This window comes from Ambystoma mexicanum, chromosome 14, assembly GCF_040938575.1.
Source record: "Ambystoma mexicanum isolate Mex_15411 chromosome 14, UKY_AmexF1_1, whole genome shotgun sequence".
Lineage (NCBI taxonomy): Eukaryota > Metazoa > Chordata > Amphibia > Caudata > Ambystomatidae > Ambystoma > Ambystoma mexicanum.
In genome coordinates, this window is record NC_090940.1 from 93,920,749 (window position 1) to 93,945,348 (window position 24,600).

The following is a 24,600-nucleotide window of genomic DNA, read 5'->3' on the forward strand; positions in this document are numbered from 1 at the left end:
TAGTTGTATGCGCTGGGTAGTGTAGCTGTTCCAGCGCCACCCTTAATAGAGCTATAGGCATCACTGGTTTACCAGTGCTCTCCTGTCACCACATGCTTCAGGGGGGTTTAAAGAACAAATTCTTCGCTTCTGCAAGCTCTTTTCCTCTTGGGTACCTCTCCTTGAAGCTCCACTATCTGTGTTTTAGACATATGATTATATCCCTCATCCACAATCATCATCACAGTCATTCTTTCATTCACATTAATGGTTTCGATATTCATCATCCCAGTATCTGTATTTGCTATGCGCTTGGCTTCAGCATCTGCTGCTTGATTTCCGTGCGAGATAAAATCTGTCACTTTCGTGTGACCTGCCCATTTAACGACTGCTATGCCCACCGCGAGTTGTAGCGTCTTAATAAGTCTGTCCAATAAAGCTGCGTGGTGCACTGGCGTGCCGTCCGCTCAGAAGTAGCCCCTCCTTTTCCAGCACACTAAGCTTGCATGCCCCATCGACGTCACATAGGCGGAGTCGCTGTACACCGTTACTTCCTGCTCTGCCTGATTCTCAATTGCGAGTATCAATGCCAATAACTCTGCAGCTTGTGCTGAATAATGAGATGGCAATAGAGTACGCACAAGCACTCAAAATTCTCCATTTGCCAGATGTTTCACTACCGCTCACATCATTTTGATCGACCCTTGAAGAACCGTCAATGAAGACAATCTCTCCCCCTACAAGCGCATTCTCCTTTACTCTAGGGAGCTCATCACAGAATTCTTCATAGTTGGCACAATCGTGTATAGGCTCTCCTTCAGTAATTGGCTCAGCTATAAACATAGCTGGATTCACTATTTTACATCAAACTATTTTAACTGCTGGAGTTGATATGATTACCTCATAGGCAGAAGCCCTTTGAGTAGTCAACGTGCCTTTCGGTTTTTCTAAAATAGTAAGTAATGCGTGTTCAACAAATAACGTCACGGAGCATCCCATCACTATGCTTATAGCCTTTTCTATGGCAAACGCGGCGGCTGCCTAACTTTGTTCGCATAGGAAGTGACCTCTCTTTACTGAGTCCAAAATTCCTCTGTAATATGCAAGGGGCTTATACCCCCAACGTGGTTCTCTGCATGAGTACTGCCGTCATAAAAGTACCATCTGTATGCGAGAATAAAAATAATTCCTCTGCATAATTGGGGATCCCTAGAACTGGGGCTGTGCAAATAGCTTTTTTCAATTTGTCAAATCCTTCTTCCATTGCCTCAGTCCACAGGATTTTTTCTTTCGTTGCCTGTGCTGGTTTCAAGACCTGTAAAAGGGGCGTCATATATGAGCTGTAGTCAAAGACCCATTCTCTGACATAATTACATAGTCCTAGAAAACTCTGCATTTGTTTTATTGCGTGTGGCTTGGCTGTTTTTAAAATGGCGTCGGCTCTTTCAGGGGTGACCTTATTTCCCTCATATGATATCAACTGGTCTATATACAACACTCCTTGTTGACAATATTGTAACTTTTCCTTGTCAATTTAGTAACTTTTGTCAAAAAGTATTATCATCAGCTGAACAGAATCGCATCTGCACTCTTCCTCTGTGGTGTTGCAAACTAAAATGTCATCTACATATTGTAGCAAGCTTTCTAAAGCAATATTGCTCAAGTCCATCTGGAAGACTCTGTTAAAAATTGATGGAGACTCACAGTACCCCTGGGGCAGCCTTGTGCTTTTTAATCACACTTGTCTAAAGGTAAATTATTTCAAATCTTGCAAGTCTTTGCACAATGGGATTGAGAAAAACGCATTTTTCAAGTCAATCACAGTGAAATATCGTGCATTAACAGGTATATTACATATAATTGTAGACAGGTTAGGGACTAGAGGGAACTCGGCCTCTACAATTTTGTTTATTGGGCAAAGGTCTTGTATTAGTCTCCAAGACCACCCTTTGATTTCTTAATCGGATAAACTAGACGTATTACATGGTGACTCTGATGTCACTAAGATACGTTGGTCCATCATGGGGGAAATGGACTTTAAAATGGCTTCATCTGCCGCTTTAGACATGGGATATTGTCGTGCTCGAGGTGAAATTGCTCCTGGTTTCGATTTAATCTTCACTGCCCCAACTCCTTTCAGTAAGCCTACGTGAAAGGGAACAGTAGTCCATAATAAAATTGGCACTTTCGTCATATCTTCATCAAAATATTCAGGACGCTCCTTTGCTAGCATCATTCTCTGCGGGACTTCTCTCTTAATCGTCTTGACCCAATAAGTAATGCACATTTCAAATATCACAAAATCATTAAACATGTAATCTCCAAACAAGTCCTCATCAGTGACGTCAGTCACTCTGCAACCTTCTTCAACGGCAATTATTGTGCTCCATCATCTACCTTTATCATCAGTTGCATCGAGCAAAGCCATATTTCCTCGGACTATAGCCGCTTCTATGTCTAATGGGAACATTTACCCCTCCTCTTCGTCCATGGGTATCTGAGGTCTAAATTTGAAACTCATCTGGTATTCTCATGGTCCTGCCTACTAGACCTGGCAGCCATGTTAACAAAGCACGTATTCCATAATGGAACACTTCGAGTTCAAACGGTATTGCTCTAGGCACTATTTGCCCTGCGTATGCACTGATAATTTCACACACGTTTACATTCCCGGTGTTGAGCATACTATGCCATCGTCTGTAAACGAAATGGTCATTTTCATTTTCATCATTAAATCTCGTCCTAATATGTTGACAGGCATTTTCCTCGAATAAAGCAGTGGCACTGTCATATCGCATTCTCCTATGGAGACTGGCAATTCTTCTGTAAAAGGAACATGACTTGTTGCTCATCTAAAGCCCTGAGGATTCATCGCATCGCCAGACATTGAAAATGTGCCCTCACGTACGCATGAGCGCAATGCACCCGTGTCCACTAAGAAGGAAAACGCTTTGCCGCCTTTAATTACGTCTACCCTTGGCTCCTCATGAGGATTCGGTGTAATAGATAGGACTGAACACATCAGGTCTCCCAGTGAGCTGTCCTATTTCGGGTACAGTCTCACTCCATCATCCGTCAATAGATTTCCTCCATCAACAGTAACACCGCCTATGCTACGCGTCAGACGGTTCTGTGTTCGCGTTTTTCTGAAGTTGCATATGAGATTGCTGCGATTGTCCTTGCGGTGGATTACCTGTTACTTGCTGTGATTGCAAGCCTTGCTGCACTTTGGCGCTTGCTGCTGTGCTGTTCGATCTTGCCCAAATCCATTTCCCTACTGCTGCGAATATGCAGGTGTATTTGGCGTTCTCCGTCTTGAAAATTGATCATTCTGTACCATCTTTGGCTTCTACACATACGAGCTATGTGCCCTGTCATTCCACATGTCCAACATACAAGCGGTTGACTTCCCATCTGCCCATATTGCATGTTCTGATTACCATTTTGCATTTTCTGGAACCCTTCCTGATTATTCTGCCAATACCCTTGATTACCTTGCCAACCTCTCCTTCGATATCCCCTTCTTCGTGGAGGGTTTTAGGGAAAATTCTCATCTATGGCTAATTTCCCTCACCTAATGAGTCCCTCAGCAGCTTTGCTGGATTTCTGGGGTTTATTTGTTCCACCTGGTAAGAGTGTGAACCTTTTTTCCACTCTTACAGTGTCTTTGCTGTGTGTATTTTCACTGTTAGTGTGATCTTAGGCTCTGGAGCCACTTTTTTGTGTGTGTTACACAGCACCTTTAGTGCAGTGACACAAGTTTGTCTTAGAGACATCCCCCTAACTCCATTTTTCTGTGGCTGACTACTGTCCCGCAGAAACAGGTAAAGTTGCCATTAACTTTATATAGGCACTTTAAACTGTAGACCCAGTGCACCCCATCTTACATGGAGTATTGGAAAGGGTTAACTCTTATCCCTTTTTGTCTGTGCCTCTTGGAGCCTTGTTTCGCTCCCTTAACATGAAGACTTGGCTGGTGGCAGTGGTCTCTACCCTAACTTTTCTATCACAATTATAGTATATAAACGTGGTACTGTTTAGGCTATTGTATTAGCCTCGAACATAAACCCGCTTGACCAAATACATTTTATCTCTGGTCGGGTTTAGTCACCATTTCTTTTTGTTAAAGTCCTTCTTGTGTTTTACTTTTCGCACCAAACCAGGTTTGCCTTCTTTGTTCGCAGTCCTTTGGCGGGCTTCTGCGAAGAAGCCCTCATTTGGCATCTGGGTGTCTAGGTGGGCTGAATGTGAGGGAGGGGTTTAGTCACCCGCTGCACAGGTCTCCTTGGAGACCCAAGTCGCACTTTGTTTCGATTGGCTAAGGTGGTTGTCTGGGATGGACAATCCCCCTGCTGTGTGATTGACAGCCAGGCTGTGTGAATGGGGGATTTTGGCATAAAAGGCAGGACTCTAGGGCTGTAAGTCAGAGTCGCCACTGGAACTGCAAGAACCGAAGAGAAGCGGAGAAGACGAAGGCTGCTGCAACTCCCGAGTCCTGGTGAAGCCCTGCTGCAGTCCTGAGCTATCTACCCTTCAACGACAGAGAAGATCCAGTCGGAAGTCTTCTTCCCTTGAGCCTGGTGGGATCAACCAGCTCACCTTCTACAGCCAGAGAATCCTCTTCTGGGTCGAAATCACTGCACTGAGCTGTAGTGATCCGAATAGCCATCAGACAAGCCCTCTCCTGTTTTAAAGGAGCGCACCTTTTATTCACCGTTGCTTCGCTGCTGCTGGCTTCATCCCCGGGTAGTGCAGATTGCTCCAGACGTCGTCCTTCTTGTCCCCACGACTGAAGCTTCAGGAACCGTGAGTCTGCAGGAACTACCAGGAACAACTGCTGTAGCACCAGCTTTCTTCATACGAATAAGGTACTGTGTCCATTTGGTCGTTCTCTCCGTCCGACCTTGAGGAATCGTGGTGAACCCTTTTCCTATCCGAAGGCTTGTCCTTTCTTTTTTCTGTCGTACAACTTTTGCCTCCCTTTGACAACATCCAGTACTCCTGGCAACGTTAATCTTGAACTGCTCTAACCGTGTGATCCTCGACAACAGAGCCCCTGCTCCATTTGACACTGGCGCAGGCCTATTGACTTTATCTGCCTCTTAGAACACATCCTCTGATCCTATTGCCTTGACAAAAGTATTGCCTACGATTTTTATCCCCTATTCTCTTGTGTTAATTCTATGTGCTAAGTGTGTTTGACTTTGGTTACATTTCTTCCCGCGGGTACGTTTTTTCTTTCGTAAAACCGAACTGTCATTACTGTCAAAAAGTGATCGCGTGTTAAACCACGGTAACGTCTTTGTTTCGCAACACCGATCTGTCAAATCCAAATGTACTCACCTTGAATTGATCTGCACAAGTGGAACTGGTTGTGTGTAGTATATTTAGAGTGTGGTATTATTTAATTGAAGTGAAGTGTTTTGTGAACAGATGGTTAAAAAATAAATGTACTTATATTTTTTAACCAGAAACCTTGAGTCAGTGTTTGTTTGAGTCACAGTGATTGTAGTCCTTTGTGTAATCTCTACTACTGCTCATTTGCTCTTGAGATAAGTCTGGCTGCGCAGCCATTGCTACCACTTTACTGTGTTGAATAGGCTTGTACCAAAGTTGAAATTGGAATACAACTTGTGGTCTTAATTGTGTGCAGTGGTCCCTAAGGGCACTGCATAGGAGTCTGCCTAACAAAGCATATCCATTTTTTGTCTGATCAAACTGACTTTGGTTATTTACTTGCGGCATGTGCACTGCCTGCTGCATATTTGATCCGCATAAATTAGTTAACATTGCCCCTTCAATGGCATACCTCGATAGCTTTTTCTGAACTGATTTTTTCTTCACCTTTTCGTGCATCGTCCTTTTTGCGATTCTTTTCCTGCAGGAGTCTATAATGTGCAATGGTTAACTGGATTTCCGACCATGGTTTGGCTTCAATCCCCACTAATTTCTTGAGCTGTTTCTGTACCTGCTCTGGCAGCACTTGGCATAATACGGGATAAAATACAGGGATAGACTTCCCCCCAAGCCTCACGTGTTTCAAGCACCCATGCGTCTTGAAAACTTTCAATGTAAAGCAACGGGTCCTCTCCTTCCTTCATTTGTCTCGTCATTATAGCTCCCATATCGGACATGTCTGGATATAGTACTCGTAGCGCTTTCCAAATTGCTGCTCTACAATTGTTAAATGGTGCTCCATCGTGCATGGTGTTGACTGTAATCACACCAGGGTAACCTGCCCGGGTCCATACGTCATCAGCTCTCTCACCAAAAGTATGGCTATTAGAAGACCTTTAAAATCTCCTATAGGTAATGTATTCCCTCCTGTCATTTTTTCTAACTCATGTATCCATTTTCCAGCGCCGGAAGTTAAATACGGATGTTTACATTTTATATTTTCTCTGTCCGTCTGGGGCCATGGTATATATGGTGGCCTGGCCCCTCCCTTTTCCGACAAGGGGAACTGTGACGCTCCAAACTCATATTCATCGCTCATCATTTGTCCATCTACCGCTGGAGTAATATTCCCACTTCGTCGTCTACCTGGCAGTGATCTTAGCCTGACCATGGGGTTGCCCCTTATATCAATCTGACTGTGTCAGTTGCTCTGATGCTTTAGACATAGGTATATCTGAATCTGACCATCTTACTCCCTTATCCATAGGTGAACATCCCTCAGGACCACATATATCACTTCTCTTTTCCTTGTGGAAGGTTTCCCTTTCTTCGTCTGATACTTCTTGTGCCCAGCTCGTGCAACTCCTCACATCATCATCTCTATTTAATGTTTGTCTAAAGACAGCTCTTTTCATCTCGCAGTACAGGAGGCTTCCTTCGTGTCATACAACTGAGTGCTCTCGAGATAATTTTTTTCTTTAACTTGTGATTCTTTCTGGGCTTGCATTTCATGCTATACTTTATCAATCGTATCCCCAATGCTTCGTGAGTCAAATTCATCTTCTAGATTTACTCTAGACGTACCTGGTAATGACTCTGAAAATAATTCCTCTATGTCTTCCCATGCTACCTGTGGATTGGGATTTCTTACTTCCCTTTCCAAATACTCGAGATCTTGTGCTCTCTGTCTTCTTTTACGTTCCATGTCGTCATCAACTTCTCTGCGCTTTCTCGCTTCTTCTCTTACTCTATCTTCCTCTTTCTTTTTCATATCCCTTCGTTCATATGCCCTTCGTATCTCCTCACCCCTTCGTCTCAGTATTCTTTGCTCTCTTATCGTTTCCTGTTCATCATCTTCTATTCTTTTCTCTCTTAGCCTTTCCTGTTCATCGGCTGTTCTCCTTTTATTATCACGTTTTCTTTGCTCTTCTGCTCTCTCGTTTTTTAGCTTGCTCATCTTGATATAACTATTCTTGTCTTTGTCTATGTTTTCTTTTCGCTCCTTCATCGTTCAATTGTTCCTCCCTTTCTTTGTCTTTTCTGTCTTGTTCGTTTTGATCTCCCCTTTGTCTTACATCTTCGATGCCTTTATCATTGAGTTTAAGTAAAATCTGACCTACCAGTCGAACTGTACGAGCGCTATCTCGTCAGTTGTATCCTTATCTCCTTTCCATCTCTTTATTTCTCTCCTTATGTCTAGAGATGTGCTTGCTCGATCGCTTCTCTCCTTATAGCATCTCTCCCTGTCCCACGGGACGTTGGAGGTTATATCTTTCGCTGTGTCTTTCTCTGGGCCCTCGTCACTACTTTGCGTAGGTGACTCATTTGATGGATTGCTATATCCTGTTGCTGCTTTAAGTTCTCTTAATGGGTATAAACCTTCGTCTTTCTTAATCTCATCTTTCATTTCAGACGGGGTGGGCGGAGAAGAAGGCTCTTCACCCCCCTCTTTGCATATATTGAGTATACAATCAAAAGGAGGCTCCTCCTCCCTCTCGTCTTCATACATTTTCCAAAGCTCTAGACTCGCAAGGCGCTTTTCTAACTTTTTTCCTGTGCACGCAGCATGCAAGTATGTCATCATATGCTACAGAACTGCTCACGATAATGACCCTCCTTGTGGCTATGGCATGAACATTTTGTCTGCGGTCCCTTTAACCCATTTTGCACTGTATTGTTTAAGTTTAAGCACGTGCTTTGGTAGCGGTTTGCAAAGATGCACTAATGGCGTAACTTCTTCCATTTCTTAACCTTTACTTTTCTCATTGCTACCACTTTGCTTATGCTTTAGTTACAGTTTTCAGTTTTACGTCTCAATCAACATGCACTTATGAGCGAGCACCAACGATTGCAAGCTCCAATCCCGTCACAATGCAATGTTTTACTTTAATCTAAAAACAACCATCAATGTTTAATCTTAAAGCAATCAATTTTTGCGTCTTAACTTCACGTTTTTCTATTACTTAAAATATTTCTTTTTTCAACTCAGACATCATCACACCTTACAACCACATAAAACAAAACAGACAGACTTGACCGGCCACATGTACGTACTACTCACAATCTTCTTCTAAGACTCGTCTTAACCTCTAGATCTGCTCCGATTGTAACTTAAGCTAATTCCTTTAAGAAAGTCTTTAACCAATCTCGTCTCCTATATGTCCCAAGTAAAGGGGCGCTGAATTAAAGCTTCTGCTAGCATTCTTTAAAGTCTAGGAACAGGGCATATCCTCATAGCATTGCTACACTCACGACTATTTTCCCTCATATATTACTTGGCTACTCTTAAATCATTAAATATCTAATTTCCTGCATACATATATATTACACTCTTACATTATATTTTATCCCGCTTCCCTCCGTTACTTACTACGCATGAATTCCTTTGCCATACTTTTTGGTCTATTCACTCACCGTTCGCATGTTTTTCGTCTTCGGACCCTCGTGATCATCGCCTTCATTACCGCCTCTTCGTGCCGCTTTCCTATCCACTTCTGGTAGATATGGGAGGGATTTCTATCTTAAAATAGGGTCCCATCCAACCTTTCCTTGCAAGGATTTTTCCTATTCTAACCACTAGCTGTGGGGAGCTTCACGTCCTGTCAGCCGAATGGAAAAGGTCGTGCGATATTGCAGAGACTCAAAAATTACTTATGTTAACGGCCGATGGTATTTTATCTAACCATCAATCTCTGCTACCAAGTGCATCTAGAGGCTTCCAGCCCTTCAAGATGAGTAGCGGTACCCTTGAGATAGATAGGGATGCAGATTTTAATCAAACATCAATAATCAAGATGACACAAATAGTTTGGCAAAAGTTTGTCTGTTTTAATGCAAGTATTTAAAACAGGTAGTACAACGAACATCAGCAATCGCTCGATACTTAACTACTTCATTAAAAAGTTGGGTTCTTATACCCATAATTGGTCATAGCTGATGTGTTGACCTGCGTCACTACCAACATCATCCTACGTGGCAAACTACAGAAACCTTTCGAGAAGCGTCATTGGTTCTAAGTGAACAACTAAGCATAGGTTCAATATCTGTATGGAGTAACGGAGAGAGGTAATAGGATAGTTATCAGGTGGGGCAACTAAGCCCTCCCATCAAAATGGCCACTATGAACGTCACTAAATGTACGAAGTCCCATTGGCTACACAAACTATAGGATACCCAACTACGAGGTCCCCTACAATTGGTTGGCCACTAGCCCCCGTCAGTAATCTTCCACCTATGTGAGCAGCACATAGACCGAACAACCAGGTGCGGGTGAGCTTGTCTTGATGCCAGCTTCCCACCAATTGAAAATGTGGTCCATCATCACCTCAATGGCCCAGTTTCAATTAGTACTTTGAAGTTGGCCTTGAGTCTGTACTGTTCTCTGAGAATTTTTAAAGGAGTATGGGTACTATCCGGCTTCCGTGCATAGGTGTGATCTTGTTCGTCCAACTTTCGTGACTGGACACCATGAGTTGAGCCTTTTTGTGTATTTGATTTTATTCTTCAATAGTCCTCCGACATCTTTTATTTTTGCTTGACCTTCTTGAACAGGAGCGTCTGTTATTTCACGTTAATTGTATCCAATGTCAGCCAACTTCAATTTGATAAGACCTTGGTTTTCTTTGCTCAGACAACGCCTTAGTTATTCTGTTTAATTCAATTGCTTTTCTCAAATGAAACACTGAAATGAGGCCTTCCTTGTTGTTCAGTACTGCTTTATAAGTAGTGAAAATATTAATTCTTTACTTAACCCATATGTATCTATGAGGTATATAGGTATATGTTGGCGCTTGCCGCGGTCTAATCTATTTAATTATGTGGCTAGCTTCATGATTGCTTTGCTGCTTGAGTTTCATTGCATCTGTACACATTTAAACTAACTAAATATCTTTATCAAGTTTATGGCATAAGTCTCTTCATCTTGATCCCAAGATGTCACTTATCCTTTGTATTTCTCTGTTCTTTATAAATCGTCTGCCTCTCTGGTCTGGTTATCTTTCTATATGGGTGTTGATTCAGCTTTGTATGAAGTCACCATTCATCCTGGTCATTCAGTTTCTTTGCTTCTTCAGCAATCTCGTTCAAATGGCCATCATATTGTCTTGGATGCAAGTATTGTTTCCTCAATGGGTACTTTACCTCCGATATTCGCTTAGGTATAGGTATCATTATGGGTACTGCACAGAGCCCACACTCTTGTCTTTGCTGGTGTATCTTTTCAGTATACGTCACATACTTTCGTTCATACGTCTCAAGTAATTTAGGGGGGCAAGGTGGAGTGAGGGTACTTGGCTCCTCCTCTACAGTACTCTTGTTCAGAAGAGAATTGCCAAAGCATTTCGGTGTTGGACTGCCCAAAGACTGATCTGCAAATGGATATTTCCCTTCGTGAAAGGTACAGTCAGCTAAAGTGTGGGTGGGTACCTTCCCAAAGAACAGGTCATTTAGCCGTGTTTGTTCTCGCAGAGGGGCGCCTATGTACTTTTTTTTTAAGACACAAGACACTGCTATTTGGTGTGGGTGCATTAGTGATAATAGCACCTATTGTGCCACAAACCATAGCACATATACACACAGGCTTAGCAACTTCAGACAAAAGAAAGGCTGAGTCTGCCTTGCCGGAATTTGGTATTGCAATCTTGCATATGAATTACAAATCTCTTCGATGAGTGTTTAACACACTTATCTATCTTCTGAACCATCAAAGCACACACATTTATCGGTATGCATTTCTACTTTGGCTATTGCACATGATCAATAGAATCCTCATAAAAACCTTTTTAAAGGAGTTGCTTGCTAAAGGAGTTGTGCCATAGTGAACACACAACGCATTACAGGATTAATTGTTCAGAGCACAACAGACAATCAACAGCTTTAGAGCCTAAGAAGCATTCCATAAGATATCCTGCTGTGTGCCATTTAAGTTTAGTGAACTGTGGCAACTGACTTCTTGAGATCAGGCAACCTTGCAGTCCCTCCCAAGGTGGGGGCCCCGGGTACATTCTCCTTTTACCTTCCCATAAAGAAGTCTCTGCTCCCACTCTTGGCAACAAAGTATGAAGCCTGGTATGTTAAGGATGGAGAATACAACTTTAAAAACCCACACACAATCTATCCTTGAAAAGTGGCAGGATTATTGAAACACACAGTTCTTCACATCCCTACATGTTTCTGGAGTGACCCTAAAGATGAGATGGAACTGAAGAGCTTATTCCCCCACCACCTTCCTGTCTCATGGATGTCCCATGTCTGTGCTCTTATTTCATTCATACAGGAAGACACACATGGACCCTTTCATGCCCACCTCCAGTCATGCAGATGACATGCAGGTTCATTTCTGGATCTGCGAGACAGATTATTTTCTGTACTGCAAACCTGTCTGGGAAGCAACATGGCACGTTAATTAAAATAAAAACAGTGAGGGGGGGTTGGGGAGAGGTGGATCAGGAGTACAGCTGTAAGCAGTAAGTCGCCTTCCTTTGTATGTCATACTGTACAGTTGGAGGTACATTATTCTACATAAAATACGTGCCAACTTGTGATATCCATATACAAATCTGCAAATGTTCTTCTTCCACTCTAGTTTGGACATCGCTAATGACCAGAAATACTTTTTTTTTTTTACAGAGGCGGGGTTCACCTTGCCACAAGCTAGAGTCAAAACAGAGCATCATTTCAGCTGCCTCTAAACTACGTAACTAAGTCATAGACAGCTTTTCAGTTCCATTCTTTTTTCTAACTCACTTAAAATGTAGAGTCATAAGGAGATGCTTTGTAAAGGGGGTGGGCACCGCCTTTAATCTTTTCATCATAAATCTCCTACATGGAAGGGCATACGAGGAGGAAAAAACCTCTTTTTAGCGTTCATGGACCTCAAACAGGCCTTTGATGGTGTTATCTGGAAGAAATTTTGGGCCAAGTTACGGGCCTGGGGATGTCCATGGGACCTGGTTGAAGCTCTGGAAGCACTATATACCAACACTTTGGTTAGAATCCGACTGTCGGCAAAGGGGTTGCTCTCTCAAAAGATCAATACCTTCTGCAGGTTGAAACAGGGTTGCACACTCACCCTTCTGTCATGTTGCCTGTATATAGCTGATCTGGCGGACTCACAAAGAGAGAAGAGCTTACCTCCCTAAAATTAATAGTGAGGTAGTGTTGTGGATTCTCTTTGCAGATGATCTGGTCTTTTAAGACCAGACTCTGATAGGATTGCAGAGGAGATTGGGGGCCTTTGACCTCTATTTAAGAGAGAATGGCATGAAGATAAACAATGCCAAATCAAAGGTTTTAATTATGATATGGGCTGGAAAAAAGAAGGAAGAATTTAACTGGAAGGTTGAGGGCATTCCTTTGGAGACAGTGGAATCCATGATTTATTTGGGAGTGACAATAAATAGGAGCAGGAATGAGGCGGATCACCATCAGTATTTGTTATACAGACTGTTAACATTAACTAATCAGGGAATAGCTTTCCATTGTAAATTTGGGAAGGTTACACTGATCCCAATAATTTCTTTTTACACGCAAAAGGTGGCGCAAACCTTAACATATGGATCAGAAGCCACTCTCCATTTGCCTTGCTCTGTGTGGGAGAAATTAGAGGGAAAGTTTTGGAGGAAGGTGCTGAGACTCCGTAGCTCCCTAGCGTCCTGTTTGATTAGGTTTGAACTTAGATTATAGTCGCTAGAATCTATGGCTCTATGGAAGACCGTGGCACTTTACATGAAATACTTAATGGACTCTCTGATAGTGCCCTTTGCAATCTTGGATTTTGGTAAAAGATCCCAGGATAAACATCTAGAACTTTGGAGAGTGGAAGAAATCTTGAAGAGGATGGATATTAAGATAGAAGTGTTGATGCAGAACCCGGTGAAGCTAAAAAAAGGAAGTTGATGGCAGGGGACTTGATTATTACTTTAGAGCAATGTGAGAATCTCAAATCAAGGACACCTAAGATCCTGGAGGGAAAATGTTTGAATGCTCTTCCTAGATATCTGCACAAATTTCCATCTCCAAGATATAGAGATGTCTTACTTAGATGTCGATTAACCATCTTAGACACAAAGGAGGTGCAATGGTTAAGGAAAATTACAGGAGTGGAAAACGCTCAGTGCCGATACTGCAAGCTCAGTGATACAGTTGAAACCCCTCTGCACCCGATAACCACCAGTGAATCTCTAAAGCAAACTAGAAGTGACTTTTTAGATGGATTTAAATCAATGGGGAAACCCTTAGTCCATCCGAATGGTGGGAATGGGTGTTAATTGGAGAACAGACCAGACTGATTATTGCTGTAATGCGAATGCTGGAATCTGTATTTTCTGTAGAGCCTAAATAGATGAAAGGGTGTATTCCACTTGAGATGTGGATGGAGAATATGTGAGAATTCGGGAATGTGTGATCTGAGCTTTAATATGAGGTAAAAGAAATTAATTGAAGGTTTAAAGAACCATGAAATTACTGTCTTGAGGCATTGACTGAGACAGGGATTCGAGTGTGAAAAAGAGGAATGAATATTCATATCCTCATTGCCACATTTTTCAGACCCTTCCTACTCTTTTTGCTTTGTTTTGGTTTGCATTCCCTTCTCCTCCTACGTTGGACTGATTGGATGATGTGTACATTATGTGGATAGGAGGGATTGTGGGAGATTTTTTGTAGTGCTGTAATGTTAAAGGTTTCTTTTGTCAATTACCACTTTATTGTTTGATTACGTAACTAATAAAGACATTTTAATAAAAAAAAATGAGATGTTTATGGTACAATATTTCTTACCTGAACTGCTGGAGAAAACCAGCCTTTAAATGCAGTTTGTCAAACAGCTCGAAATACTCCTTTACACCACATGAGAAGGTGCAAACTATTGTGAGCTTCCAAGAAGAGATGCCACGTGGATGCTCCAGATCACCATATGGAAGAGGTCTTGCATCAGAGCAATACACTGAAGGGATTAATCCCTACTGTATGTCAAAAGTTCTCCTCAGCTGTGTGTGATCACCTAAAGCACCTTAGCATTCAGGCTTGTAACTTTTTATTTGGTCTTGGATTCTGAAAAGTTTTGTGATATATGCTAGACTGGGGACTTCACACCATATATGACCGAAAAATGCACAAGTCCACATTCAACCATTATGGAACACATCCCACCATCTTGAGCACAAAGCCTGAACGTGCAGTCGCCTACGCATACAATAATTGTAATGAGAATGTTTTTTCATTTTATATATTATCAAACAGACAAGACAACATAGCATTAAAGTTTTGAGCTTCTCAGCAAAATTAGAAAATAATGTAATAATGTTAAATCGCATGTCTTTGGGGACACTGCTGCTCAGTGCTGGAGTCAGTTTTGTAATTCTGGAGTTGTTGATAGGGTTTAAGCTACTTATCTGAAACTATTGTTCTCCAGCATGGGTTTGGCATGGATTCACAGGCTCATGAACATTCCCCATCAGGCTAGGAATCTTGGGTAAAAGAAAAAAAAAAGTGTTTCACTTTAGCTTTAACACTGTATTCCTCCTCTAAACCAATCACTGTCCCCTGGGTCATGCTGCCCTCATCCAATGACAGTCCTCTCTCTAAGCTCCGCCTCTGGTGGCCATCTTCAGATTTGGTAAGCATGTAAAGTGGTAGTATGAACGAAGAAGAGTCCCAGAGGGGAAAAGGGAGGGTTTGGACATAAATCCATGCCAGACCCATGCTGGAGAACAAGAGTTCAGGTTAAGTAACTTGAACCTTCTCCAGCATGACGTCTGGCATGCATTCACATGCTCATGAATAATGATTACACAGCAGTACATATACACAACCACAGGAGCTGGCAAGGCTCAACAGAAGCAATAAACACTCGTAACAGACTCACCTCAAGTGAACAGATTGCATACCACGGCTTGACCAACCCGGGACTCCTCCCTGGAATCCCTGTCGATGCAGTAGAACCTTGTGAAAGTGTGCGTGGACCTCCATGTAGCAGCCCTGCAGATGTCCAGTAGGGACACACTAAACAGAAACACTGTCGTTGCTACAATGGCTCTGGTGAAGTGGGCTCTAGCTCGGCCTAGAAGGGCCCGTTAGCCAGCCGACGATGCAGCTGGAGAGCCACCTAGCGATGGAAGACTTCAACAAGACCTTTCTGCGATTCACAGGTCCAAAACTGACAAACAACTGAGAAGTCTTCTGAAAACCCTTTGTGTGTGCCAATGTAAAACTTCAAGGTATGAGCAACATCCAGAAAATGCAACACCTTCTCTGCTGGAGACGACAAATCTGGGAAGACAACAGACAACATCAAAGGCTTGTTAAGTTGGGGTGTGTACGCAGTACCACCCTTGCAACGTGGAAGGATAGGTACTACTGTTTGCAGGACAGGGCCTGGATCTCCCTGACCCACCTGGCGGAGGTGATCACTATGAGGAAAGCCGTCTTCCATGAGAGGAACTTCAGAGGGGCCTGATGCATCGGTTCAAAAGGTGTCCCATGAGTTTAGTCAATACCACATTGAGTTCCCAAGCCAGAGCCTTCACCAGCCCTGAAAAGGCCCCATATAAACTCCTTGACGAGTCTGAGAGCACAGGGAGGACCTACCCGGTGTCCTGGTGTAACGGGACATGGCGGACAAGTGAGCCAGTCCAGCCTTGGCCAAGTAAAACAAGTATGGCAGGAGCTAGGGGTTCGTGACATGCAAAGGAAAGATCTGCTGAGCCCGGCACCATAGGGAGAATCGTTTCCAATTATGGCTGTAGCACTTCAACCTGGAAGAGGCTCTGGCTTTGGCCAGGTTGTCCTTCCATTCCATTAGCAAAGAATAATGGCCAAATTCTAGGGCTGCAGGAGCCCGGCCCTCAGGTTCAGCGATGCTGGGTCGTGGTGTAGAATCACTCCTCATTCTCCGAGTAGAAGATCAGGAAGTAAAGGCAGCCTGATGGATGGCGCCATCGACAGACGTAGCAGGTCCGGGAACCGTATCTGTCGCGCCCACGCCAGAGTGACAAGTATCATCCGGCAGGGACACTGAGTGTGTTGATCACTCATAGCAGGAGTGGGAACGGAGGAAAGGCGTACAGGAAGAGACCCCACACGGGAATGAGAAAGCAGCCCCCATGCTTTTCGGCTGCAGGAACCTGCTGGCAAACCTCTGACACTTGGAGTTTGTCACGAACAGGTCGATCCGAAGCCGACTCCACTCATGGAATAGAAGCTCCACTTGGTCCTGGTGAAGCTCCCACTCGTGGCAATAACGTAGATCCTTGCTGAACGAGTCTGCTATGGTGTTCTTGGTGCCTGCCAGGTGGAAAGGGTCGAGAAACAGGTCCTGACGAATGACCCAGCGCCACAGCTCCTGGGCCTCCTTGGAGAGAGCGAGAGAGCAGGTCCCGCCCTGCTTCAGGATGTAGAACATGGTGGTGGTGTTGTCCATGAAGATCCTCACAACCTTGCCCTTCAGCAAAGGAAGGAAGGACCTGAGGGCCCAGAAGACCACCCAAAGCACCAGGACATTGATGTGAAGGATCTTTTCTTCTGGCAGCTAGAGGCCTCTGGCATGTAACTGTCTGGTGTGGGCTCCCCAACCTTTCAGAGAAACATCTGTGGTGACCGTTTCCTGGTATGGCAGGACTTGAAACAGAGCCCCTTCTGTGAGGTGAAGGCGCACACCCCACCACTGTATGGCCCGTCGGAACTCCCCGTTGAGGGCGATCTTGTCCATCCAGGATCCTGAGACCTGTAGCCACCTTGCATCTAGAAACTCCAGGAGAGGCCTCATCTGTAGTCTGCAAAGACGAGGTTAATGCTAGAGGACCATCATGCCCAGCAGCGATTTACCGCACCGACAGGCGATGTACCTTCCCCAGGATTGCTACCACCCTCTCTTCCGAGGGCGACGCCAGACAAGTTACGTTGTTGAGTCAGGCACCCAGAAAGAGAGCCTTCTACAGTAGCTCAAAGGAGGACATTGGATAATTTATGGAAAATCCCAGATCCGTAAGCAGACGGACAGTTGTGTGTTTGCTCGCCAATGGGTGACAGCGGGATCAGATGAGCCAATCGTCCAGATAAGGGTAGACACGGATGCCCGCGAAATGGAAGTGCGGCGCCACTGGAGCCAAGCATTTTGTAAAGACCTTTGGGGCTGACTTCAGGACGAAGGCGAGCACCATGAACTGATAGGGACATCCCTATACCACGAAACGCAGGAAATTTCAGTGTTTCTGGTGGATGGGGACGTGGAAGTAGGTGTCCTCCAGATCCAGCGCCGCGAGGAAGTCGCCTTGTTCCAGCTGGCCGAGCACATGCTGCAACCTGAAATTCTGGGACTTCAAGTACTTGTTGAGGTGTCTTAGATCCAGGATCAGCCTCCTCCCTCCCGTCTTCTTTCGGACCAGAAAGTATCCGGAGTACCATCGCCCCTTTTTTACCATGGTGTGGACCTCCTGCAGCAGCATGTGCCGTTCTTGTTGAGCCACATGGGGAATACAAGGACACCTGTGTTGGAACTCCAAGTTGTGACCCTGTCTGAGAGCGTCCAGCACCCATCTGTCGGTGCCCATGGTCTTCCACACGCCGACGAACCTTGCTAGCCGCCCTCCCGCTGAGGTGCACAAATAGGGGCCAGAGTCCACAGCCGGTTCAGGCCTGTTTCGGTACCAAAGGTCGACGGCCGACGTTGCTGCAGGGTACACAGTGAACGTGCCATCTCCGGGTCTGTTTTGTTCACCTGCAGAGGCTTGTCGATGGTCTTGCCAAAGAGGTTCTCACCATCAAATGGCATGTACAACACTTTGGACTGCACGTCCATTCTGAAGTTGGTGGCTTTGAGCCATCCCTGTCGCTGAAGAGACGCTATGTTGCCCATTTGCCAGAACCCTGTATGCAATGTCTACAGCCACTGTGATGGTGTGGTCAGAGGCCACTTCCCCTTCCTGGAACAGCGCCAGAGCTTCTACCTTCTTATCGTCAGGTAAGAAGTTCAGGATAGGGCCCAGTTTATACCATAGTTCCCGGCCATAACGGGACAAAATGGCCAGGGCGTTAACAGCTTTAATGGTGCTGGCAGCAGTGTAGCCGATCCTTTTTCCCATTGCGTCCAGTTTCTTCCCCTCCTGGTCCAGGGGACCATGGACGAAGACGACAGGTTCGCCAAGCGTTTCCTGGCCGCGGCTGAGACCACAAAGTCAGGTGAAGGTTGGGACCTAAGTCACTTGGGGGCCAAGTCTGTGACTCTGTATTTCTTCTCAAGTCTATACCGCGTGTGTTGTGCGGTGCTCAGAGTCTTTTTTAGAGCCAAGCCCTCTTCCCAGATATCGTCCAGCAAGGGAACCGCCATGATGGTCTCCCATCTGGACTTACGCTGTTGGTAAAGGAATCCTTCCTTTTTAGTCTCCTCCGGTACCAGAGGAAACAGCTCCGAGGTCCTGGACATCATAGCGTGAAACTAGCCAACCTCATGTGGTGGAGAGGCCCTGTAGCGTACATCCGTGCCCAGTGGTTCCCCATCTGCTGGTACAAAGTCATCTGCCTCGTTGGTGTCCGTCGGCGCCGTATCTGTGTCCGTGCCCGTTGCCAGATCACCAGTCGGCGTCAAATGCTGAGGTGGAGGCAGAGGTGTTGGTTGACAGGTAGGTCCTTTGACTTCACTTGCTCCGGGGTGGACTCCCTGGTGGCGGTCTTGGGGGGCTCCTAGACGGTGCAGGGCCCAGTGTGGGAGACCATCTCTGCTGGATTTCTGAAACCAGCATGCGTAGCGTTGTTAGTATGTCCAAGGACATGTCCCTCCGTTGAGGTGTGAAAGGTATGAGCGATGGAGGTTCTGGACTGATGCGCCTTCTTTGGTGAGGCAGTGCGACGGATTACCTCTGTGGGAGCCCCCCTAACCCGCCCACGGAGATGGGTCCATGACCTCCTTCGTGGTCCGAATAATAATATTCGGGCAGATTATCCACGTCTGAGCTGGTATAAATCTGCACCGGCTTCTCCGGGGCAGTCTGCGGGCCCGCACCCTTCTTCGGGTCGGCAGGAGCTTTACCCCTTCCCCTCTCCAGAGACTTCTGGAGCAGAGCAGGCAGGGGAGACATCTCCGTTCGAGGGGCAGTTGCAGGAGCCACAGAGGTTGCCACACGTCTTGGTGGCAGTGACACACGAGGAGTAGCTGTCGTCATGGCCAGCCCCCATTTCGACAAAGTAGTAATGGTCATCGATGAGGTGGTGGCAGGAGCCTTCGGCAACGTGGTTGTAACCGTTGAGTGTTCTGGCCGGTTCAGCTGCCGATGGCGTCACTGAGGGAGGCAGCGAAGGGCCACCTTTCGCTCTTTCATTCAATGCCTTATCCCTCAATGGTAAGCAGAGTTTTGAAGGCGTCAAGGACTTTCTCTTAGAGGGAGCGCCCCTCACAGATAGGCTCGCCAAAGTAGTTAGTTAGTGACAGTGACCTTGTCCTTCCCACGCTGGGCCCGCAGCCACGGTGAACCCAGTGGGATCAACGTCATGTAGCCTGGCCTTCTTTTGGAGCCCCGGAGCTGAGGCGTCTCAACTGACCTTTTCCAAGGGTATTAGTTTGTGGGGCCGGCAGGTCCTGGGAGAAGCAGGACCATGCCCTGAAGCAGAGTCAGAGGCATTGCCTGATCTCAACCAAGCCTCCAGCCTGCTTTAGCAGTCTTCTTTGAAAACTCCTGGCAGACCTTGCATCCCTCATCATGGTCCAGATACAGGCAATACCGACCTTTATGGTGTCGATCTTCGACATATACATTCCTCAATCCACACTTGGCGCAGAGTTTGAAGAGGCATCTCTTTTCCTCGGCAATGCTGGAAAGGAGCAAAGAAGGTCCAAGTCTGGGGCGTCGCGAAACTCGATGGAAGATCTGCGATGTAGTACAATCTTTGCCAAAAGCCAGTCCCCGCTGCTGGTAATCGACCTCCGGTGGAACTATGAGACAGTCTGGAGAATTTACATTTTCTTTTGCCACAGATAAACAAAGCTAGACAATAACGGTGAGGGTACTTCAAGTAACGTCCCAGATTGGATGTACCTGAAATAGAGAAAAGTACATATTGACTGCATTGCTGGATGATTGGACAAAACACTCCTGCCCCCACACCTAAACACTTACAAGAAAACACACTTTTGTACTAATCATACTGGAATCCACTTTCTTAACAATGCTATGCAATGCCAATTACTTTAAGAAAACCCTGCCACCCCCAAACGGTTTCACTCCAGGAGACCACGTCAGATACATCGAATCCAAATGATCACTGCAACCAGTTACCATTGGGATATAATGAGAATTTATTTTTGTTTGGAGGAATCAATGCTGCTGGTATTATTTTCAAACTAAAACAGCCAGGGACAGTAAACATTTCAATAAGTCCACTTTTACCTTGTGTGATCTATTTGGCATTAAGGGGTACTCAACCACAGAAAGCTGAAGGGTTCCCCACAAAGGCAGATTTCAGGAATTCATAACCACTCAACATTTCTACCCTGAAGGATAACTTAATTTGCACTTAGGTTGAGATTTACAAAGAAATAAATAGGAACATTGAGTAAAATTTGAAGGGAATGACAACCCCAAAGTAATGGCACAGATCCAATGAAAGACCAGAGTACACATGTGAACACACACACAGTAGAAGACATCCACTGAGGGGGTCCCCATGCTCATCTGCTAGGCTGCACGGGTTCCGCCCAAAGAAAAGATTCTTAAGAGCAGACTTGTAAGGCGATTTGAATATTCCACTGAACAGCTCCTACAGCAGAAGACACAAGGACGTCCATGGCAGGCGTGAATAACCAGACACAAGGTCAAGCGTGTGTAGCAAATCACAGCGCCAGTTGTTTCACGTTTGGCTCTTAGAATGCCTAAAAAGGGACTGGGCATAAATCAAACACCTTTCACCCATGAAGCAAACTCTTATTCCTGTGCTGATAACCTGCTTGTCCAAATGGCATGATCAGGCAATATTCAGTAGCCAGCAGGCCTCTTAAACCCGCCCACCTCAGGTGCTCAGCTAGCAACACATCATAGCGTGACAAAGGAAGGATAACACTGGTTTGCCCTGGTCCCTTGCGCAGGAGAACTTAGCAACAGAGAACTACCAGTTTAAGGACATGGTAGCCACAGACTGGAATGCCTATAAGCCAAAACAAAAGGAGACAAAATTCAGATACTACACAGTAAGGTTTCTAACGAGGGCAGAACAAATTAAGTGGCCCCTTGAAATAACACTTAATAAAATAAATGTTCATTTAAAAAAAAAAACACTCCTCCTTACAGCATCTGCTAAGGGAGTTCTTTGCGATTGCACTTCGAATCTTGACCTGGCCACCTAGCATATAAGGCATAAGGTGTTGTCTAAGGAACTGTATTTGTTGGGGGTTGGATTTCGGTCTTCGATACAGTTTACAATTCTTCTTTGGCAAAGCCAAGGTGCCCACCAAAGGTCTTCATGGACCAGGCAGCCAAGTTCATGAAGTGAGAGCAAGAGTGGACCTCCAGCAACTGTTGTTGCCACACACTATTCTCTCGCAGAGGAAGTGGCAAGGGTGGAGGGAATGAGGGCGGCAGGGGGGGGTGTCAATGTCTGAGCATGCAGGTCACAACAGCAGAATTGTATAAATAAAATACTGAATCTCATTGACGGCAAACATCCCCAAAACTGAAAGGGCATAGCTAAATCCAGTACTAAAGGGACCCAAATGAGAAGGTTTGGCAAAGCCGGACACTGAAGGCAGAGTTGGTACTGGTCAGCCTTTGGAAAACATTGTATGGGCAGAAATGAGAAATGACATCTCTTAAACTAGGTTGCCAATGGCGTAGAAGATAGGGAGAAGGCCCTGTGGATGGTTACCAAACGCACAGGGGTCAATATTACATGGCAGACAACAGAGGGGACTATGGTAGAGGTAGCCCGCAGATGCAAAAGGTGGACGAGACAGCAGTCACTCATGCAGCTGGTCCCTCAATGCAGCTTTATGTAGTCCTGCTGGTTATGGAGTGGTCTGCTTAGTGTCCTGGTTCCCAGCCGTTCAGTCATCTAGTGGAAGGTAGCCTGGATGCACCAGTACCAAATGGCCGCTACTGTGAAGGAGATGCATTTATTGGTGGATCAACCACACTCACGGTCAGTGCCCTCAGAAGGAATAACTTGTGTCCTTTTAGTTACCAATGCTGATGCATGAAACGCGTATCGTTGGCAAGATGGTTAAGCACGGTGGCAGCCAATTTACACAAACCATCTAGCCTAAAGAAAAGGGATTTGATATCAAAACACCTCAATAATAAGCAAGTTAAAGTGGCCAAGTGGGTTTTAAAGGTATACCATAAATGCAGATTTAAACACACAATGCTTCATTTGCTTTGAAGACTCACCCAACACCTTTTACAGCTACCACTGATATGTACAAAAGTAACCAACTATATTTTTAAGTGCGTTGCTCTTAGTTTAGTCGTCTCTTCTTAGTAAGTCTTTTTCCAGTTTCTTCTCCAGGTTCTTGCAGCAATTGGCTTCATGCGGTATTTGCAGGCGTCATTGTCAGCCATTAGAACAAGACGGTAACAAACTTGGTAATTTTTTACTGTTAAGTCAAAGCCACCTCTGCTTAATAGCCGAATGTCAGATAGAGGGCCACAAGGACTTTCAGCAATATTCATGGCATCAATTGGAAAGGAGACTATTCGATCTGTGCTTCCAAGGGTCTCCTCTGCCAGGGAAAATAGAGATCAGCAAGATGATATCAATAGACAACTAAAAAGGACCACAAGCACAACCTCTAGGGTGTTCCTCTCGGAATCCATGATGGTTTGGGGAGTTTGTTCACACACAGGCTCAGATGTAGCTAAAATGGTCGAGGCTGAGAACCAATAGTAACAGGTCAAAACCACGAGGGAAAATGAAAATAGAATGTAGTACAAAACGAAAAAAGTTACATAAAAATAGTCCAAGGCATAGTTCATTCAAAGCAGCCTCCTGATAAGTTCAGGTCAATAATTAAAGAGTTCTGGGACATTTCTGGTCCCACCCACAACACTAAATTGGTGTCAGAAGTCAGGCACAGAAGAAGAACACATCTTCCAAAGTGAGTTGCTTCCTTCTCTGCCCATTTCATGGCAGTTCTATTCGTAAAGTATCGCCATATTTTCGCATCAGTTTCTGGTGATTGTGGTCAACCGACCACCTCGTGGGGAGGTACTTGGGTTGCATGCTGTCCAGGAAATGCTGGCGCCATCGCTTCTCCAGCTCCATAAGTGCTGGAAGTGCGCCCTTGGCACAAGCCTGTACTACTTTCAGACCATGAGGCACGTAGCTTTCATTGCAGATTCTGCAAAAGAAGAAACAAATAAATCATCAGAACTGAAATCATAGACCAGCTAAGACAGCAAAGGGCACCATACATCACCAAGCTGGACACCAAGAGGGACAAGGGCATGATCAAAGCATCAGAGTCAAAGAGGATAAAAGGCACATGGGACAGGCCAAGCCTGTGGTAAGAGGGAGGGCTGGGGGCTGGAACCTACCCTTGATCTGTGGATTTGAGATGAAATCTAGTGGTTTGTGATATAAAAGCAGGGACTATTATTGTGCATTTCTTTTGACATTGCATTGTCGGTCCTCTGCAATTGGACACTCATGGCTGTGCAATGGTGAAACTAGAAAGCCTTCAGTCTAGTACACGCCCATAGAAAAGAGGTAATTTCTCTGAGTCAGATAGAATATGGACACACTCTTTCCCAAATCCACTGCGGCATTGTTGGAGAGGGGTTCCCAACATTTCAGCACATGAAGAAGCAGCAGTGAGAGTCTCCTAACATCAATCTAACGCATCCCTGTAGAACCACCCATTGAAGTAGATCCATAGTCAGGATACCATAAATGGCTCACAAGCAAACCATCTTGGCGGCTTTCTCCTTGCATAAACAATAGAAATCCCATCATTGCAGCCTCAGATTTACTACCCGTGGGAGCAACTCAATCCTGCTCCAGACACTGCTTGCCAGGAAAGTAAGACTAACATTTATAAGCTTCTCAGAGTAGAATATGCTCCCTTGGTAAGAAAATATGAGATTTCCAAAAATGCTGAGTGTGCAATAATCATCCCGATCAACATCATATGGGCGCCCGATGAGCTGTGCCGATTACATTTTTAGTGTGCTATAAGCAGACTGATGCCTGAGCACAAGGTGCAGATTTGACCGCTTACCATAGATTGTCCAATTCTGCTGTTTA

The 24,600-nt window shown here is 45.1% G+C and overlaps 1 protein-coding gene across 2 annotated transcripts in view; it reads right to left on the minus strand.

The window, feature by feature from the left end:
- Positions 1–22,665: 22,665 nt before the first annotated feature.
- EXD2 (exonuclease 3'-5' domain containing 2) overlaps positions 22,666–24,600 on the minus strand; it is a 286,183-nt gene continuing 284,248 nt past the window's right edge. Inside the window, exon 9 of one of the 2 annotated variants that reach the window (XM_069638588.1) lies at positions 22,666–23,695. In XM_069638588.1, coding sequence (XP_069494689.1) covers positions 23,479–23,695 — 217 coding nt within the window. In that variant the 3' untranslated portion in view covers positions 22,666–23,478. The remainder of the gene's footprint in view (positions 23,696–24,600) is intronic. The other variant, XM_069638589.1, reaches the window with a different exon arrangement.